Raw genomic sequence first — 22724 nt, forward strand, 5'->3', positions numbered from 1 at the left:
CAAAACTTGTGCTGGATAAGCACCAATATTTTCTGCAGCAGCTCCAACTGACAGAGTTACAGAAGTGATAAATTTCACTCTGGTATGAGCAGACCTGGATACATAAGTCGTACCTGCCATACACTCCACATTCCTCACATCTCGGATACATTTTGATCTACTACAATCAAACCTAACACATTATTCCGCATTTCCATAAATTGACTTTCTGGCAAAAGGCATGTACTGCAATATTATAAAAATATTATATACATGCAAATAGAAACATTTAATGGTCCTTGGTGGGTGTTAAAGTGGTGCAACTCAGAAGCAGTGGCATGGTGGCACACATGGATGCTTGTTGTGCTCACAAACCACATCCCTATGTGTGGTGTTACCACAGCTGTGCACCTGGCATGGCTGTTGTGCCGACATTTTCAGGTCGCGCTGTGGCGTAAGTAGCATGGACTACGCTCGCGTGCCACTGACGAAGTGGGAACCAACTCAGCTCACTCGAACCCTGGTTACGAAACTCGAGTAGGATGGAACTAAAACCTTCTGGAACATGTGACAAGGAGTACTTAAGCGAGTGTGAGTGGTTGGGGAGGCTATGCTCCTTGGAGGACACGAGTCTGTTAGTTGGGGATGTAGAGTTACGACTCACTGGGGTCATCATGGCCAAACGTAAACGAGTTCGAGGTTGAAGAGGTCCCCTTACGACATAAATATGTAAGTCTGTTAAGTCAACTAGGGCAGCACAGGCCCAAGTTTATGTATTTGAGTCATGGCACAGGGCAATGTCTCAATCTTCAGAAAAATTGTGAGAACTGTAGAGTTGCAACTAAGGAGTAATAATAAAAAGGTTAGTCACAACCACGGAGTAATAATAAATAATGTTTAAGATAATTTTAAATACCTTATCATAATGGTTAGGATATAGTTTGGAGTGGCTCTCTATTTTATTGTCTTTGAGTATTCTTCAAGTCTTATGTCATTGCTACCGTTAATTTTAATTGATGAGTTTTAAGGCAATTTGAAATTAAAGAGTCACTCTCAAAGATTATTAATTTATTCTTGAGAAATCTGGATCTGTAGAAAACTTATAACTGAATATTTTTGAAGTATTTATTTTTTTTGCTTAAGTGATAAATGTTAATTTTCATCAGATGTAGCATTACGTTATTTTTTATTAAATTCAGCCTATAAGTTTAAGGTAGTTAAATTTCGCACCGAAACCTTCCTGTACATGGCGAAAAAACATAGGATCCAGTTGGTATTGATTTCATCTCTCGCTGCTATTTTTCTCTACCAGGTGTGTGTTAAATTCTGAGTTTATGTTTTCCCTTATGCTTCGATAAGTTTAATGGTAACCATGCAGAAGTTAACACGTAAACCCTCAAGTTACATTTGACTGGAATCTTCGAGTTACCCCCCTTGTTTCAATACATGAAAATTTAATAAAACTGGGAAGAAAAACTTTTAAAAGATGATAAGTTATTTAATTTTCTCTGCAGAATCCACACAGAAACATTTTACATAATAACCACATTTTACCATTAAGTTCAAGCAAAACCAACAACATTAAATTGTGTTAAGTGGCTATAATCACTTTTAGATTTATAATCACTTCCAGAATTTTTTTAAAATTAAGTCTTAACTTTCAAGGCAAAAAAATGAATTTAATATTGTCTGTCCCTAAATAGCATTGTATTATTTACACAGGAATATTAATAAGTTGATGTTGACTGAGGCTTTGCCTTGCATGAGCCTGGTAAGACTCCACTCCTTCCCCCACTTTCGCCATCCTTTCTTGGCATTTGTATCACCGCAATACGTAAGCGTGTGTGTGTGTGTGTGTTCAAACAGTGTGCCATGTCACTGGAAGACACCCTGTCATGCAGTGCTGTGTGCCCCTTTTAAGTAAACCAGTAACATTATTGTAAACCTTTATTTTGGTCTCTGATGGTATGTGTTTTCAGCAGACTGCTTGAAGTGCCCTAAAAATTTAATTACAAATATTTCACAAAGACGGAACACAATGATCCCTAACAGAACCGAAGGTGGCTGAAGCAGACCACATTTGAAATATTAATAACAGTAAACTATTAATTATCAGAGTTAATTGGGACCTACCAATGCTTGGATAATTGAAATCCTGTAAGAAAACCTGGATAATCTATTACACTGTAAGGGCAGCCCTAGAATTCAGGTCGCACCATATATTGTTCTTCAGTGAAATTCTGAGCACAAGTGAAGTCTTTGTGTACTGTGTATATGCTTATTGGAACGTAAACAATACAGCACTGTGTCGCCATGCTGTCTTTCTCCCTCTGCTGGAGAGGCGGCAGTCACTCACTCCTCCCTCCTTCCTTGTATTTAATTTTCCTACCAATTGGCAGCAAGTTCAGTTACTTATACTTTCATAAATTAGCACACAGAGAAACTTGTGCCAGGTCTTTGAATATATATACTGTATAGAAGTCGCGAGTGGATAGGATTTACTCTACATTTTTCAGGAGCGCATGATGAGCAGCTTGGGAACTTCACCGCTGCAGTGCGCTGCCGTAACGCCTTGTATCGTCTTAGATTGTTATTTGCACGTTAGAGCGCAGCACTATCACCCGCTGTCATCCCCCCCACACACCCCACCCAAGCGTCAGTGACAAAACCGGTTTGTTCATTCCCCTGATCCCCTCCTTTCCGTCTGCCTTACAAACATCTGCATGTTTCTACCCCGCACGCTGTACGGAAATAACATACCATTATAAAGTATTTGAAAACACACCGACGGGACAGTCGCTCCACGCGCCAAGCTTTGACCATCCAGATAACATTCTAGAGTGCTAGGGAACAATATGTAACGTCACAATTCGGTCACAATAGCGGAAGTCAGCAAGCTGACTGACTGTTTGTTTACATTTTTTCATTGTACATTTGTACATTTTTACTCTTTCAGCCCATGTAGCAGATTTCAGAACTATTAAATATGCTAGCATAGATGTGAAACAGGAAGTTATTTTTTTTTTCCTTTAGTGTAAGGTGTATATGACAGTTTGTGACAACAGTTATACAACCTTTGGCGTGTGACGCCGGTTGTCGCTTCCCGTTTCGTGCTGGCCGAGAATATGACATAGTGACTGACGTGATTCGCCTGCGGCGAATTTGTGTTATTTAATTGTTATTTGATTTTATCGCCTGATCCGGCGTAAACAATCACAATAAATTAGCATGCCTGTCTTTGGTATTCTGGGAAACTTGTGTTTATTTATTTTTGGTATTTCGTTGATACATGAAAACGTTTGTGGGTGTTATTGACACAATAAATAGTGCATGGTAAAAAAAATATCTACTAGTTGGAATTTTGTGGTGTTTATAGTAAAAACACACCGTAAATATAAAAACAAAATCGCCGCGAATCACGTGAACTCTAAAGTTTCGTACGAGTTATTTTTTATGACACGTGAATCTCCAAACATCTTACGTTATTATTTTCGTTGATTGTTATAAACAAATGGGTCATCCATATTACTATGTCCAACAATTACAGTAACAACTAATAATACTAAGAATGAGTGATTTAGCAGCTGTAATTTGTCATATTTGAAGTAAACCACTATCAGTAAAATTAAGATATTAAATGTCAACGTCAGCGTAGAACATATTGCAAACCACCACGCACATGTACTACTTATACAAATATATTTAGCTAAAAAACAATGGTTCACTCATGTAGCGTCATCATACATATTATTGGTGTTTAAGTTTTTTCAGTTGACTATTTTCTTTCACATTTGTATTGTTTCGTTTTGCATCACGTTCTTGTCTCGAGCTCCATTTCACCTGATGGAAAATACGGCAGCGCACCAAAGTCCGTAAAAGAAACTCTTTGTGATTGCAGCACGTGTCGAACCAAATTGGGAACGCTGATTTTGTTTCTTCCCTAATGCATGCTTGCTTTAAAGCAGAAAGTCTTCTTTTGAAACAAATATTTATCATGTGACTGATTTATTTGGGGTCAGCTTCTGAAATATGTTCTTCATGGAGTGTCAAAGAACAAGGACTGGAAGCAGTCTCCTCTGTGTTGAAGCTTTGTTCAGTAAGTGGCGGGGATTTTCATGGTGTGAACATTCGAGGAACGGCAAAATAATTTAATGACTTCTTAAGTTCATTTTTGAATTGGTTCACTTCAAAATGATCAGCGCATATAACACAGTTTCTAGGTTTGTTGTCTGATGGTTCCAGAAATTTGTCGTTACCACTTTTCAAAATCCATTCAAGACATAAAAAAAAATTGTCATTAGAACCTGTTTTTATCAATCAATGTCAGTAACCACAGTGTACCTACTATGTCATTATTAAAATAAACTTCTCAAGTAATACGTACATTAAAATATGCGTACATTGAAGTAAAATACTGCTAAAAATATTATTCTGTCTCAACATTAAAGATTAAATATTACTTATGCGTAGTGTATAACTAGGTTGTGATGAAATTCTTTCAGTAGGTTAGGAAAATAATCACATATTATTAAAACGAAATTAATTACACATTTACACGTTTGCAAGATTTTGGTGTTGAATAACACATATATTGATGCGCCAAACGAAATAAGAAAAAAAAACCTATTTGTGTTGATATTTCAACCACGCCATTGTTCTCATTTCATTTATAATAATAATGTAAATACTTTCAATTTATTATTGTTAACAATAAAAATCCTAAAATGCAACATTAGTACAATCATTTTCCATTTTTACTACGGTCCTAACGTAATTATCATGACTGTTACGTGTTTTTGTGTATTGGTAAATTTGAAGGTATGTCAACATAATGGCAAAAATGCCGAACAATATTTTATATTTTCGTGTTGGATAGGGCACACACTTAAGTGTTCGTTAAACTTGAGGGTCGCATAAACCTTTGTGTTTCTTACATGTGTACGGTTGAAGGTAGAATTTTATTGTTTCAACCTTATACCTAATCGTGAATTTCAGCGTCACAAATTATTTACTTGCGTTATTTGACGTAAATTACATTGTAAAAATTAACATACAGCATACGGTAGGATCATCATGCGTAACTCATAAAAGTTGTGTCTACAAGAGTCGTTTTGTTTTGTTTTGCAAGAATTAAATTTCCTCAACATAATAACACACTTCACGTGGAGGTGAAAGAGAATAAATATGTTAATAATTCTATAACCTCACGTAAGCACGTGTGTCGTAGTAAAAACAAACCATTTTAATCATTGAGCGAACCTATTTTACTTTCATAATCACAACCTCTTGGTCCTTGAACTACACTTCTGAAATAGTCTAGTAAGAAAAAAAAATTAACGATCCTTGTCTTTCACTGGGAAACTGAACATAGATATACCCGTGGCACTGTTTCTCGTATTAAAACAACCAGTGTAATCACATTTATTGCCCATTCAGAAATTTGCCATCGTTCCTCGAAAACTAAGAACACCGCTTACAGAATGAATACACTCAACCGCATCGCACCTGAAACCAAAATCTGAGGAAGGAACTGGCGAAACATTCACTGCAACTCAAGGTCGTTCAACGGGAGTTAGTGCGTCACAAAACTGTAGGGATGAGAGGTGGGGTAGAGGGTGGGTGGAGGACAACGCGTGTTTGAGGGAGGGTGGGGAAGGGGTGTTTGAAGAGTTCGACACTTGTCCGCTAGGGACCAGCACAAGTCGATGCCCTAGAGATGGTGGCGATTGCGGCGGTGAATTAACCAACTACCTCAAACCGTATTAGAAATTTTAACCTGGGCTGTCGACTTCTATACAGTATATATTCAAAACCTGGCTAAACATTCACTGCAGCTCAAGGTCGTTCAACGGGAGTTAGTGCGTCACAAAACTGTAGGGATGAGAGGTTGGGTAGAGGGTGGGAGGAGGACAATGCGTTTGAGGGAGGGTGGGGAAGGGGTGTTTGAAGAGTTTGACACTTGTCCGCTAGGGACCACCACAAGTCGATGCCCTAGAGATGGTGGCGATTGCGGCGGTGAATTAACCAACTATCTCAAACCGTATTAGAAATTTTAACCTGGGCTGTCGACTTCTATACAGTATATATTCAAAACCTGGCTAAACATTCACTGCAGCTCAAGGTCGTTCAACGGGAGTTAGTGCGTCACAAAACTGTAGGGATGAGAGGTTGGGTAGAGGGTGGGAGGAGGACAACGCGTGTTTGAGGGAGGGTGGGGAACGGGTGTTTGAAGAGTTCGACACTTGTCCGCTAGGGACCACCACAAGTCGATGCCCTAGAGATGGTGGCGATTGGGGCGGTGAATTAACCAACTACCTCAAACCGTATTAGAAATTTTAACCTGGGCTTCTATACAGTATATATATTCAAAGGCCAGGTTGAAGGAATATATAAGTAGCGCTTCAATACTCCAAGTATCCGAGCCATGTTTTTCACAGACCTAAAAAAAAGGAAATTCTTTAAAACCAAGATAGATGCAGAAATACGTGCGTATCTTGCAGAGTCATGGCTCTTGTAGTTACAAGCATAAAAAATGCATGAGAAAATGATATTGGCATCATTAAAACCTGTTGTGTTAGACACGTGAAGATTGCCTTCATGTATGTTGCTAGTTCACGGTCATTAACAGTCGAAGAGGGAAAGTGACATAAGATTGTGCAAACCGTGCACACAGAAATTCTGGCTAGTTTTTTTTTCCCCATGGTGATTCTTCCTCCACCTGAATGATGGACGGGCTGAAAGTATCAAAATGGCACATGAAAAACAAACAAGATGGAGGCTAGAGACATGGAGCAGCAATTGGCATCCCCCTCGGTTTAAAGTCTGACAAATATGATGACTAGAGGGTGGATGACACGAAGGAGAAGGGTCGGACCAAACAGCTTTCTGACATGATAACAGGATGGTTAAAACTATACAACAGCCAAGTAAAGAATGCATCAGAGCAAATCATCTTTTTTTTTTGCTTTAGAATATAATGAACTATATTTAAGCACAGATAACCCAAAAACTGGATAATCCATGGCCGGATAATTGACAGTTTACTGTACTAAACTACTGTAGGTTAATTAATAACAAGGATGTGAGAGGATGTGGCTTATTTATGTGTTTTGTGTGTTTCTTTTTTAATCACCCATGGCACGAATTTGAATAAGCTTAAAGGATTTCTTGCTCTGTGCGAAGATGCTATGATGCTTCAGAGAGCACAATCTGTCGCTTAGTCTGACATCACCACCGGCCGAGGACCCACTAGCACCTCGGAGACTTCATCTGATGCCATCACTGACCAAGTAATTCTATTTCAATGTTTAATTAATTAGAATCTCTTTCTTAATGTCTGCAGGGCCTGCCTCGAGCAGCAGACTACTTAAATAGTTATTATTTACTCTTTAATGGAGCTTAAAACCAGACTACGTGAATCTTCAGTGTGACCACAAGGGTGGCTTGTAGTGCACATGACTTAAACTGATTTTTTCCATACGGCTTCGGAACAGTTTTCAATTGAAACGTGTACAAGGGCATGTTGTAATTTTGCAATGTGAATAGAAACATGTCTGTGAAACAGTGTTACTTTTTGGCCATGTGCTGACTAGCGGCAGGAATCAGGCATGTAAGATGCATTAAGAGCCCACTGTAACATCCTATGTTAAAGCGTGCCCAACACTGAGAGCGTGCCAGGTCATGGTAATTTTTGGTTAATTAAGGAGCGGTCAAATTTTGCTCCCCACATGGGAGCAGGTAGGTTTAATAGATTCTGGGACACAAGCAGCAGGTTGGGGAGCAGGGGAGCCATGGTGGCAATCTTGAAAAACATATCTGGTGGCAATCTTGGATGACCTTGAACTTTGACCTTGTTGGCCATCTTAGGTTCCGCCATTTTGTTTTCTAGAACCTTCCACCATTTTGAATTGACACCACATTCACCATTTCATTTTATAGAATTTACCACCATTTTTGTAATCGAGCACCCCACTCTGTTGCATTTGTTGTGTGCTCTGTACATGTAATGGAATGGGTCCATAGATGCATTATGCTTACACCTATTGATCTAAAATGGTGACACTTTTAATCCAAAATGGCCAGGAATATAGCGCATTGCTTGTGCACTCTGTGCATGAATGGGAAAGGATCCTACCAAACAAAAAGCAGAGCCAAGATGGCGCTTTATAGCGGACTACTCTTGAAATAAAGATGGTGGCACTCTCTGCCAAATCATTTTTTTAAATTTAAACGTGATGCCCTCTGGGAAACCCAGGAATTTTTTTCGGGGGGTGTTTTAAGTATGTTTTTTTATGAAGGAACACCGGTTTCAAAAATAAAGAGGTGGTCCGGGGGTCCTCTCCCGGGAAAATTTGGATTTCTAGGTGAAAATTTGTGCTATTTAAGAAGTTTTTGTATCTAATTATTGAATATACTGCTGGTAGAAAAAATAATTTTTAAACGGTACTAAAATTAGTTTTAGACAAGAATCAAACAAAGATACCTTTATCAAACCCAGGGTCTCGTCCGCTCAAAATCAGTATTATTTTAATACCATGAGAATCAAAGCATGTATTAAAATCCACATTCTGTGCAACTTAAATAACTGACAATGATGGTTTGCTTTTTACTGCATTCACACACATACAAATTAAGTTCACTCTACGAGTAAAAACATAGGGTATAAAATTCACACATATAATGTCTAGTTAAAACTGCAGAAATACAGTCCAAAATTATGCAAAAATTGAGATAAATGTAGCGCACAAACAATTCTTAGTTTTTATATAACACAAACTAATTTGTAAAAAAATTTAAGTTATTCACGGTAGCAGACTACAAATGTAATACTAAATAACACTGATCAGCGATCACCAATCTTTACTACTGAAGGCCCGAAGCCAAAGGAAAGGAAAATATATATCGAAATGAAGTAACTACAATTTTTTACACTATGTGTTAAAGTTTGCACATTACACACTTTAAAGGTAATACATTATAAATCTTTTACTGGTTATAGAAATTTTGGAAGTCTCTAATTTTCAGGAATAATCTTTTTTTTGTCTAAATCTAATCTAGTATAATACATAGTAAAGTAAATAATTAATAAACAGCATCAGTAAAAGAATTGTGTCACTGAATTTGAAGAAATTATGAAAACAGAATTTTTCTAATGTTCCGTCTGTCCTTCCAGGAAACGAAAGCCTCATATTTAACAATGCTGCATCAGTTCTGTCAAATACAGTTGATGATACATATTGCAGACATGCTAAATGAAATGTTCGTGGTACACTATTAAAAAACACTACTAAAAAACTATTATTCACGACAAGGCAATATGATTGGTTTGAACGATTAAGCAAGTCTCGTACGTCGAAACTCGAATGATTTCACTTATTCCATTCCATGTATTCCGTCTGCGCTGCTATAATTAGAGACCTGAAAAATTCGCGGGTTCATTTCGTGTTATGCTAACATTCAAATAATTATACCTTAGTGCTGCTTCTGCCATTGGTTCACTGTTAATCTGGCGGACTGAGGGCCAATTAGAGACCCTCACTCATAAGAGTGTCGAATCATAGGACTCCCAGTCGAGACGACTGACAAGTCAGCAGCCAATGAACAGTTGGCATTTTTGCCCGAGTGTGTAGAGGATATTGGAGTCTATCCTGGAGGTCATTGAACCCGCAAATGTTTCCGGTCCCCCCCCCCCCCCCCCCCCAGGTTATCGCCTGGCGACCCTGTTGGGCACGGGTGAGTTGGGGACTGGGTTCTGTACTGACAGACCATTTCCTGGAAAATGTGCGCAGGGCAACAGTTGTTTACTCATTGCGAGATACTTGTGAAGACATGTACGCAATCATTGGGTCGTGCCTGCACTGTGGTAGGAATTATTCGTCTAGAAATGTGAATTAATGTTTTTGTATTGCACAGTAATGTATGCTCTCTGGCGACTAGAGCCACATGATATCACAAGTGCCTCTGCCCAACCTGCATTCCTGCCACGGATCTACCCATCATCATGAACTGCAGGTTTACTGTGTTTCATGTAAGTTGTCCGTGTTTTGACGATTCTCTTCCGAGAAAGACGTCCGCCCTCTCCATTGTAGTAGTAGTGGGGCTTAATCCTAATACTTCCCGGCTTCTTGAAAAAAAAAAAAAAAAACAGGGTCTGTGCTCTCCTGTTTGTGTTTACAGGCACTTTTCTCGGAAGAGCAACATTAAAAAAATGGGCAATTACTTGAAATACAGGTGCCGTGTAGAGATTGCTAGGCGCTGCAGGGGTAGGCATAGTAGTCTGGCGACACCATAATGTATACGCTGACGTGAAAACATCTCACAAAGTTTAATGCATTGAGCGCTGCCCATAGACCATTGTACCTATTTTGCTGGGACTGGGAATATTTTTACTTTTTCCATTCTAGATTTTTTCTTCACATTTTCGGAGGGGGTTTAAACCCCCAAAACCCCCCCTTGGGTGCCCCACTGAATGTGACGCTCTCAAGCGAATGACATGATCATTCTAAATGGCCAACTGTGGCACCCTCTGGAAGCCTGGGCTGGAGTTGAAGATGGTGCCCTCTTGAAAAAATATTTTTCAAATTTTAAATGTTGCATTCCCTACCATTCAGCACAAGTACTATTGACTTTAAGACATACTTTAAGAGCATATATGCATTATTTATTTCTTTATTCTCCAACTGATCTAATAGCCAAGTGGCTAGGGTCTCTGCTTTCAAACCTTGACATGCTCACGTGTCTTGGTTTGAGGCTCACACGCTGCAAGATTTTGTACAAAAATAAATACCACTACGGCCACCTGCCTTCAAGTTTGGAAACCAAGATGGCCACTGCCAGCAGATAACGTCACCATCGTCATCACCTCCACTCCATGACCCGTTTGAATACACATATGACGCATGTTTGTCAACAACCTTATAACATGTCACTAGGGCCATGTGATTTTCGCGAAAAGATTTTCCGACCAGCTGTGTGCTAAAACTCTATAGCATTTTCTGTGTCTCCTGGTTGGCTGGGTTTATTCCAGGTGCATGTCTACTGTCGGCGCACCAATCACAGCCACCCAGTGCAGAAGCAAACTCGTCCTGAATGGCCCGGCAAGACAGGGCGATGGCTTCTCTCACAGAGGGCCACCAATCACAAGGGAACAATGGCATACCTTGTTGCAGTTTAACGAGGGAGCAGATTATTTCGCGAAAAACGCATGACCCTACATATAACTGACCCCCACTTCTAAGGGCTATGTATACCTACACTGTTCCTTACCTCGTGCCCCCCGGACCCCTGTTACAGAACTCTGGCGCTCTCCCTACTTAAGAGGTTGTTGATTACATCACGAGTTAACTTAATCTTTCTTTAGTTAAAATGGCAAAACTCCAGACCAAGCATCAGTTATGGAAGAGGCTTTCAACATAATACACAATATTGTCTTTTGGCCCAGCGGCTGTATAATTAGTTAATTTTACAGAAAACTGCATCACAAGCAAAATGACAGTATATGCCCGTCAACAGATGCCCATGAAAAGCCAGTAATACTAGCTAGATGCTCCCACTGTCAACACCGCAGCAACATCACTCTCCAAAGTGCCTGGAGGAGCACCAAAACCCCCACTGCAGCAAATGTCCAACGTCAATAAATGGGAAATAGCCTACCAAAATGTTAAGAGGACTAAGAACAAAATTAATAGACTTTTTTGAACATATCATTAATACCCAATATGACAATAAGTTTAGCAGAAAACTGCTTCAATGATTGTAATATCATATTGCACTGTTTCACGGAAAATTATTTAATATTTAGAACTGACAGGCCTAACTACGATGGAAAGATGTGGTGGTATAGTGATTTCAGTCAATAAATATACATTTTCATCAGTACAGTCTGTCTAGAACTATGATTACCCTCGAATAGAAGCGGTGTGGATCAAAATTCAAGCTGCTCCAAACAATTTCTTAACTCCAGGCAATATCTATCTTCCTCCAAAAACAACTAATAATACCTACACAATGTATTTTGAAGCACTAGAAGAAACACTAGCAAAATATCATGGTAACTTCACCACATTAAATAAGTTGATAAATAAATAAATAATCTGATAATACTAGGTGACTTCAATGTATCTGGTATCAATTGGTTCAATAATCATACTTTTAACGTTTCACATACCTACTCAAATCAAAGCCAAGGCGCAGTATTTACTAGATTTTAACCTCAAATGTGGTTTTATTAGTATTGCAGTATAGTATAGCAGTATAGTATAGCAGTATAGTATATAGTATAGCAAAACCCCATCTTCCAAAAACCTATCAGACCTCTGTTTTTCAAATCTACCAAAATGTGAAGCAGTAAAAGTTACTGAAATACTTGTCAAAGAAGACTTTTTCCATTCTGCCCTAACTATTAAAATCTCTATTGATGTTACTTCTACAAATAATACTACAGACGTCAACTTTAGGAACTATAAAAATGATCATTTCATCTGGGTCTATATAATTCTATAAAAAATCATAACTGATCTGAATTCTACAATACTTCTGATGTGGATGCTATAGTTGAACAGATAACTATTTGTGTACCTTTGCGACAAAATTAATTTTTTTATCAAAATATCTATAAATAGAAGGTGTCTAAATATCCCTGCTGCTTTTAAGGATGATTGATTCAAGCCTCAAAATTAAAAAAAAATTCATATTTTTTACAAAAGAAATAACATTAAATATTGTAGTGATTTTTCATATTACAGAAAATTAGTAAAAAAAAATTCTAATGAAGCAAGATAAAATACATTGGATACAAAGGCTAAACAATAATGTAATGAATAATCCAAAAAATAATTGTATGTATATGAAAATTATGAAAAATTGTCACTGAGAACCTCAATCTCTAAATGTGAATGGTGTTGTATCAGGCGATCAGTATTTACCATCTAAGCTTCTGCTGACTATTTTGCAACCCTCAATTTACGGAACAAAATGTAAGTCTCAACACTAGTATTCCTGTTTCTTACATTTCTGAGAGTCTAGTCCTTAAGATCATAAAATCTTTAAAATCTATTATGTTATCAGGCCCTAATTACATACCAAATTTTATCTTGAAAGAATGTTTTAATCTCTTAATACCTCTACTGCAACATATTTTTAATACAAGTATAAAAACTAAAATTTTCCATTCTAAATTGAAAATAACAAAGGTTATTTCAACTCTCAAAAAAGGAAGCAAATTGGTTTGCAAAAATAATTGAAAAAATTATATTTTAACAAATTAATTTCCCAATAAAAACATATTATGTTTCAATCAACATGGCTTCTTAAATGTTATGATTACCACCACAAATTTACTCACTTTCCTCAATCTAATTAAAAAAAAAGTTATCAACAGGTGGAAGGTAGATGCTGTTATTTTGATTGACGAAAGCCTTCAATTGTTAAATCATCAAACTTTTGCCTAAGTGACATAAATTGTTTTACTAGCTACCTTGAAGACAGATTTTTTTTATATCAATAAATAACCAAAATCCTTCTTTATATTCTGCTAGTTCCGGTGTTTCTCAAGGAGGTACACTATCTCCCTTTCTATTTAATATATATATATATTATAAAATTCAGGTTCTCCAAACATACTACTGGTCTCTTGTTTGCTGAAGACCTTACAATCTACAGAGAAAATAATTCCTCAAACGATTGTTATCTGCTCCAAAGTGAAATTACTGAAGTTGACAATGGTGTAAACTCAATCTTGTCTCTCTTAACATAGCCTAAACTATTTCCTTCACTACCAATTAGGCATTATTATTTACTATATAACCCTCAAATCTCAGTATCCCCTCGTATAAAAGATGTTGGTGTCAACTTGGACTCCAAATTGTTTTTTCCTCTTCATGTTTACTCTCTTGTATCCCTTCCCATATAACCCTAGCTCTAAAAAATTACATAACTTTCTACGCTTCAAATATTAACTTCAGTGTTATTGTTATACTTTACCTAGCTTTAGACAGTAATTTGGAATAATATTAATAATTCTGATAAAGAAAAAATATAATCCATACAAAACAAATGCATGCGTAGTTGACCTGCCTGTGGTGCTTGGCTACTTGAAGTGCCTGCATTAATTTTATTTTTAAATTTTGTGTATTTGTTTTATTTTTGTATTTATATCATTTGTATGTTGTCACAAACATAAATAAATAAATAAATAAATAAATAAATAAATAAATAAATACAGTACAAATTTTTACTCAAAAACTTTTTGCCATGTATTTCTGTGCATAATATTATCTTGTATGTAATTTATATAAAGAATTAAAGTATCATAATCCTTAAAATTTTATATTATAGAAAATACAAAAACCTTAAATTTTGCCTCTTCTCAAAATAATTCTCTTTTAACTCACCCGTTTCAATCTTGAACATTTCTTCTTTCAAAGTGTCATTCTGCTTTCTCATTTCTTTGAAACGGTGCCCAGACCCCACTGATGAGTCTTCTAGAGTCTCAAACTCCTTCAACTTATCCTGCAGTTTAACATTTTCCATGTGCAAAATAGTTTTCTCCTCTTGCAGTAAAGTCACCTGGAAAAAATAAACAACTGCATAGTACATAACATTGGTATTCTTTACTAGAGATGACTGAAGGCTGGTTTCCACTCTAGGCAACATCAGATTAATGGAGAGCTGCAACACGCCTTAAGTAAACTAGTGATCTGTGGTGATACCCTTTACCTTATGAGGATGGGACAACGTAAAACCTAACCCTTAACACAGAACTCGAAAATTGTTGAAACAAAAAAATCCCCAATACATCAAATATGTGTGTGACTTTGTCTTAACAGTCCGGCATTCTACTATTAAAACTATTATACAAGAATAAGATTTTACGGTTAAATAACTGAAGTAACCGGCGTTGTCCGGGCTTTGCATAGTGTAAGGAGGCTTCATTTACTGGAATTGGGGGTACTTTTTCCATAATCTCAGATAGCAAGTGATTTCCTCTTATTTTGGTCTAAGGTCAATTGTACACAATTTTACTAAGCTCAAGTAAAACTGTTAATTTTATTTAGATAGAAAACAAACAATAAAAACAACCTCTTGTTTATACAGTTAGTAACTTTTATTGCAAAGTTTGAAGGTACAAAATGTTATTTGTTTGTCCGTGCAATGTATTCGAAGACATGGACAGTAATTTTCCTCTTATTTTAATTGTCAATGTGCAAAATTTCATCAGGAAGTACCAAAATTTCTGCTTTAAGGAGTGGGAAAGGGGGAAATGGGTAGTTTTATTAAATCTCTTGCAAACAGTGACCTTCCTCTGGTTTTGAAGGTCAAGTGTACAAAATTTCATCAAGCTTTGAGTAAAAGTTAAATTGCCTAAAACAAACCCAGATTCTCATATTTTTACATATACACATACACACAACTGCACACACATGAGCAGATACATGCAAACACATGCACATGCATGCACATGCACACACATGCACATGTGAACACACATGCATGCACACACAAATACAAATACAAACATACACAAAAACTAGCTCATGTACCCGTGCTTTGCTATGGAAATCTACTGACAGAACACTTTTGCACTGGACATTATAAATTAAGGGTACAAAATTTCCTTTTTTGGTGCTGGTTTACGACCTATGATAAACTTATGTACCTATGATAATTATTTAAATCTTCTTTATTTTGATGCACAGTGAGTGAATAGGTTATGAATTTCATAGTCTATAAATTATACCTGCTTCTTATTGTTACCATGATCTTAAACCTAACTGCTCAACCACATAACATTCATCAAATTACTATTCAAAAATTGAATATTAGAGATAACAACATTTGGCCTTAAACCAATTCTAACAATTAAAAAGCTCAAATTAAAAAATAAAAATTAAAAATCATTTATTAGTGCAAATTATAGATCGTAATATATATTTATTTACAATATTTCAGTTTTTTAAAAATTTTGATCTGGAAATAAGAAGAAAAATTTAATGGCATATTTTCTGTAAAGAAAAAAACAAAAAGAAAAATCTAAAGAAAACCAAAAGAAATCAGTTGTTTACTACAAAATTTATAGAAAATATATAATAGTATTTAATCAGCCTAAATTCAAACAAAGATCAGATGTTACTTCTATATTCTGTGAAACTTTCAAGACATTTTTATGGTAATATTTCCAGATACGCTTTTAATGGTGTAAAGAGCCACATTTAAAAATTATTAGAAAGTGGTTCCACCACTGCTCTTCCCCATCGGTCTGCCAATGCTCGTCCTTGTTGGTCCACCACTGACCTTCCTGTGGGTACGGCTCTGCCCCTCCGGATAAGTCCGCCACTGCCTGACCTTGTTGGTCCGCCACTGCCTGACCTTGTTGGTCCCCCACTACCTCTCCCATGGGTCCACTACTGCCCCTCCTCGTGGGTTAGCCACTGCAGTGCCTGATGGGTTCACCACTTTAGTGCCCCAAATAAAAAACAACTAAACTGAAGTTTAAAAACCAACTTATGAGACAAAAAGTCATTTGCATTAAGAATCAGACACTTTATTGGAGTCAACAATTTTAAGTTTTACAATATTTAATGTTTTATTAGACATTTTCCTTTGCTTAAGCAGGAAAAACCAATTAATAATTTACACAAAAAACCACAGATAGTAATACTAAACAGAACTTAAACAATGCCTGAAGAAGGAGGCTATGCAGCTGCGTACCACCTGAGGAAGTTGCAGGTGCATGACCTCTCCACCCTATCACAGCATAGCACCCACAAAAACATAGCAGTATCAAATTTATGAACCCTCACAATGAGGCTTTTCCTGCAAAATACCACAAGAAAAAATCACCAATTCTTTTCTGATTAGCTGGCCTACTGAAGTGATAAAGTTATTGTCTCTCCTGGGAAAGGACACCTGTCGAATTTCCTATCATAATAATACATACACAAACTAACAGAGAGCCTCAACAGCTGAAAAAGTTCAGAAACTCGGCGCCAGCATGTCACACACCTGACGATCATCCTTTCTTTTACCAGCACAAAACACAATGTCCCAGAATTGCAATAAAAACTTGCAAATAAAAACCAATGTAAAAAATAGGCATGAAACAAACATTGAAAGCAAATAAAATACTGAAAAAAAGCATACACACAAACAGTTACTCAGCAAACAAAGAGAGAACCAGTAAAAACTAGTTAAACGGCTTTTGTGAATAAAACAATCAAGTATTAAAAATTACTTATAAAAATAATAAGAATAATATAATACAAGTATAAAAACTAGGGAGGGCAGGGGTCTTCACCATTACAAAACGAAAGTTGTAATGTATAGCACTAAAATGAAAATTAACTTATCAACAAACGGCAACATTAAAAACTTTTAATTGAATTACAATAATTATTTTTAAAAACTCTACTCAAATAACAAAAATGTTTTCTGTAACATCCTAGATTCAATAAAAGTTATTATATAAGTTTTTTGTAACTAAAACTTATGGATAAAGTGCATACCTAAATACATATATTATTCAATTGATCATGCATCTCTAATGAAAATATTTTTAAATTACTAATTTTTCTACTACATACTTACTTCACTTGCACAATTGCTTGCCAACAAATTTTTATTTTCCTGAGTAATTAAGTCTCGTACATGAATTTCCAACCTTATTTCATTTCTTAAATATTAAATAACATACTATCTATATAAGTAAAACAATATTTATAAATTTTAAATGCTTTATTTAAACCAATCATCAATTAAAAAAAAGTTAAAAATAAATCCATATAATCTTGCCTTTACTAGTATTAAATTTTAACAATTGCATTATTACATTTGGCATGGTCACCAGATCTCCAGTCAAGTGCTGTGACTTTGTTTCACTGTATTTGAGTAATTTCCTAGTGTCACTAGTTCAAAAGCATTAAAAATTAAGAAAAAATTAGATGTATTAAAAAAAATTAATACCAGTCACGGTTTTCCTTTCACTACCATCACTGTTTTAAAGGCCAGGCAAAAACCTCCAAATTGTAATCTTAGACGAGTTTATTTCAAATAAATAAAATACATTCTTTCTGGGTTAAATTTTTTACTATCTTAAATGTAGTTATTGGCACCTTGGTTGGATGAATCCATGCCAAATTCCAAAACAATATCCCACTGTCTAGTTTCAACTTGCAAACTGGTACATCTAAGAAGCATTATACATTCTCAATCAAGTATGTAGAAATTATCTTCCATCCCTGTCCCAAATTAATAAAATGTTCTTTACAAAAAGAAAACTTTTTCCTGTCCTCAAACAATCCCTTGACCAGAACATGTTCCCAACTTTCCTATCAGCATAACTGCATCTTAAAGTCAATCATGTACGTTCTTTTTTCGATGATAAAAAACATAGACATGTGGGTAACTCCATGTATTTTGTTTATTAGAAAACTTGTCCATGCACAAAGTAATTGGGATTGATCCCAAACTAAAACACAACAAAATTTATTAGCACTTAGTTGGTAATGGAAAGGCTCAGAGAATACTATGGTCTCAGCAGCCCTACTTTTTTTTTACTATTTTATTTTTTTCAAGTATTTTCTTAACATCATAAAATAAAAAGAAACATTTAAAACTATTAACATCAACTCTACCATTGCTATTGAGCTTAAAATACCTTTTAATACTGTTACATGCTAGCTAGGAGGCAAGGCCGCGACACGTGCCAGATACCTGAGAGGGCCTTCCAGCGAGTCTGGCCAGCGGCCCCGCACAGGTGCTGACGTCACAAATGCCACGCGTGCCCGGCCACATTACAAGGGTCTAGCTAACCATCACCCTCCGCTCCCTGCTCACCGTCCCGTCTCGGACTATTGTCACTGAAACTTTAAGTGGCCTGGGAATTCTGCAGGTTTACTGAGGCCGCCGCGTGGAATGGTGCGAATGAATGCTGCCTTTCTGAACTTATTGGGCATCGGGTCTGCCCGGGATGACACGACAAGTCACAGCTGCTTTCATCCCTTTGAGAAGGACGCAATGGGGAAATAAGCGATGACGCCGGCCTCCGCGAGTTCGGAGAGTTCAGAGAGTGAAGGGAAATGTGACATCGGCAAAGAGGGTGAGAGACCCCCTCGAGAGCAGCGCAACGAGGAGAGACAGGACCAGGAGAGTGCGACTGAGTGGCGCAAGACTGTGTGTGTAAGGACAGGCGCGAGGTAAGGGGAAAATCACTGTCGAGCATAGCTCCAGTGAGGAGTATGAACTGTAGAACTTGACAGACATTGAGTGACTGGCGAATAAAAATTTTTAAGTGCAAGTGATTAGTGATCAGACATTTTTAAGTACAATTAGTTATTAGTAATGTTAATATTAGTAATTAATAAAACTGTAATAAAACTTAATTGGGCTATCCCTTACGAACCCAGTTTTCCCCAAATTATTTGTAATAATATTAATTCCCTCCTGTATTGACAAATTATATAAATATTATATTTATTACTGTTGCAATAACTAATGTTCGAGCTCCAAGAAGCAATTTGTAAATCCACGAAACTTAAACTTAAACTTAAGATCCATACATGTAACTGATAAAGTGATTATTCACACACTTTCCTAATATTAAAACCCTGTGGGATCACTTCTGAAAAGAACCAAGATTTTCTTCTTTATACAGGAGAAAACTTTACAACCAGTTAAAACTCTTACGTATTGAAAATTCAGTTTGGAAATCAAAGGAAATTTGTTAAAAATATAAATTTTTATAAGAGGAATCCCCCAATATGACAATTTAAATTTGAATGAACTTTTGTTTTTGAGGGTAAACAATGACAATAGTTATACCTGCATGTCCAGTTCATGACAACGCTGTGCTATCTGATCTCTTGCCTCGGTTGCAGCCTCCAACTCTCCCATCAGACGTTGACAATCAATTCCCATGCTCATGCCCATGGTGTACAGATTGTTCCCATGACCGCTCTGTTCTAGCTCCTGAATCGCTTGCATGATAACCTGTTGCACAGACTCCTCCATCGCCATGATTTCGGTGATATAATCTGAAACACAACTCAAAACTATTTTGTTACTGTACATTAAAATGTTTGAGGTATTCATGAAGAAAGTTTTTAGTAATTGCTTAAGATAACAAGAGAAGGTGCTGTTTTTTTCTGGCACTAAATAAGAGGTTAGTTTAGTGTCAGTTTATTTTTTACTGGGGCTGGAAACAGCAGATGTTGACCGTTAGTCATTTCCATTTTTTTTATTTTGCATTTGTTTCCTTCTGAATAGAGTAATTTCACAAAAAATAAAAGCTTTTAAACAGGTGATAAAATACAAAATTTGGTGGTGGTGGCGGTGGCGGTGGCGGTGGCGGTGGCGGTGGTGGTAATAATATTGAAATAAAAAGTATTCCTGTAAGACTATTTATTACTTCTATGATAAATGTTTTTCTTAAACATAATTTAGTAGCTCATGTATGTTGTTTAAACTATGAGAGTAGCAATCAAAGCAAAATTTTAAGAAAAGACAGCATCGGTAGAAATAATACAGCAAGCATAAGGGCACGACTAAAATTATTCAACAGTTGCAAGTGAATAAAATAGTTTACACATTCCAATAATAATTATTAACATAGACAATTAAAATTCTCATCAGCATATTCATTATCTGAGATTCATATCATGTTACTAGCTTTAAATTCATCATAGAGAACCTGTAAATCATATAAATTTTCACATTATTTTTTTTACTATTTACTATCAGAAAACAACTTTAATACATGCTGTAATCAAATATATATCTAATAACTATTTGTAATGGTAAATCTTAAAACCGATATATGTTCTTTTCTTACGGTAGCTCTTAGTAAAAACTTAATTACTATGAAACTTAACAAGAAAAAGGAATTACGGCACCATCCCCTAGTCTAGTTTCTACTATGCTCAACGTAATTTCTTTGGCTTTATTCTGCAATTGAGATCCTCCAGTCATTCACATGTCGAATTACATATTAGTTTACGGTAGTGGCTTCCATTTATTATTACCATCCGTGAAAATCTTCAAAAGTAAAAGTAAAAAAGAAACACATGAGAAGAAAAGAAAGAATTTTAGCAGCGGGCTTTCTACCCTCCTCCCTATTGTAAGATTGCTTTTGCACAACCCAGGTGGTAAAATGAGGAATCTTAATGCACTTTTTGTATTTATAGGGTGAAAGTAGTTTAATTTGGACCTTAGCTTGACGAATGAAAAAATAAATTCAGGAAACATTCTCAAGAATACATTACTGTTATAAGTTGGTGGTTTATTATGTACCTGAATCCACGGTATTCCAGATTATGTTATTTCAGTGCTATAATGAACGTAAACATTATGCGAGTGTAAACTACTCACCTTGTTTGTGATGGCAGTTGACAGCACAGCCAAGTATAAGCTGTAACAAGCGTCCCAGTTCTGCTGCATCATACTTCTCTCCTGAATGCAAAAAAAAATTTGATCAAATAAGCTATATATAAAATAAGATTTGTAAAAAAATATCTCTCTGCCAAGGCACAACTGACAACTTAAAAAATAATGGTAAAATAAACTAAATAGCAATTTCACTAACATATTTACAGAAATACTTTCGAAAATCCCAAATTTATCCCAATAAATATGAAGACATAAATTTAACACAATCTGGTCCATGCATAAGCTACACTCAAGCATAGTTTTTTTTTGTCAAACTCTTCTACAGTACAGCAAAACTGGCCTGCCACATCTGAAGACCAACCTGTACTGGACTCACTGGAGAATTGGACTGAACTTTACTAAAGTTATTCCACCAATGAAATGTGTTCGTTATCACTTTAAATCTCATAGTTACACACTGCATTACAAAAATACTGCATGCCGCTTAAAGGCCTTGTATGTAGGGGAAATACTGCATTCAATGTATTAGCAAGCATCAACTTTAGCATCCCACTGATTCTGAGCCATATTCATATAATTAATCCTCCAGGTCGCTGGATCCTTTGCAATACAAACAGAATGTTACTAGACAATTTAAAAAAAGTTACATACCAATTTTAATGACATCTAGTTTGCTGAACTCTTCAATGTGTTGATTTAGGCCCTCCTGATAGTAGTTAACAATTCCTTCAACAATTTTCTTTAAATTGCTCACCTGAAACATTTCATTACCCATACATATAGGTATACTGCATTTTGTGGCCAGCCATAATATGAAATTCTGCGAGAAAATTGGATTCTCAATAGAAAATTTCTACATATCACAATTTGATACGTTGGTCCTACAAATTCCTTGCTCACATGTAATCATGATTAGGAACACACACACACACACACACACACACACACACCCTCCAAACACGATAATAAAAAGTCTCATGACTACGTTTTAGATAATTTTCCCAAATAAAAATGGTTTTATTGTTTGAGGTCACATGCTTGCGTATACTGAATGAGTGCTGGTATGTGTGTATGTGCATGTAAATGTGTAACTTTGCTCCAGAGGCGGCCGTAAGGTGAGAGACATGTGCTGTAATGTGTGTATCAGCCAAGCAGTTCTTCCCCAAGAAATTCTGAATCTTGTTTGTAAAAATGTGACCATTTCACGAAAAGAATGATCATTAAATAAGCATATTCTTTTGGTAAAAATAGTAAAATTTTGGTGAAGTAATGCATATTTCATGGGGCTTAGAACTTAAATAATACCCAATAACAATAGAAAAAAACAAAAGTCTTTATACCTAAAGTCAAAATATTGGTTAGATTTT

At 36.2% G+C, this 22724-nt stretch overlaps 1 protein-coding gene across 2 annotated transcripts in view; it reads right to left on the reverse strand.

Annotated features, from left to right (window-relative positions):
* The window catches only part of LOC134529246 (protein Hook homolog), a 150661-nt gene that overhangs the window by 72121 nt on the left and 55816 nt on the right, over window positions 1–22724 (reverse strand). For both annotated transcript variants that reach the window (XM_063363149.1, XM_063363148.1), the window contains exons 4-7: window positions 22009–22111; window positions 21340–21420; window positions 19795–20006; window positions 14370–14544 (exon numbers count right to left, since the gene is read on the reverse strand). In XM_063363149.1, coding sequence (XP_063219219.1) covers window positions 14370–14544; window positions 19795–20006; window positions 21340–21420; window positions 22009–22111 — 571 coding nt within the window. The remainder of the gene's footprint in view (window positions 1–14369; window positions 14545–19794; window positions 20007–21339; window positions 21421–22008; window positions 22112–22724) is intronic.

This window comes from Bacillus rossius, chromosome 2 (genome assembly GCF_032445375.1).
Source record: "Bacillus rossius redtenbacheri isolate Brsri chromosome 2, Brsri_v3, whole genome shotgun sequence".
NCBI lineage: Eukaryota > Metazoa > Arthropoda > Insecta > Phasmatodea > Bacillidae > Bacillus > Bacillus rossius.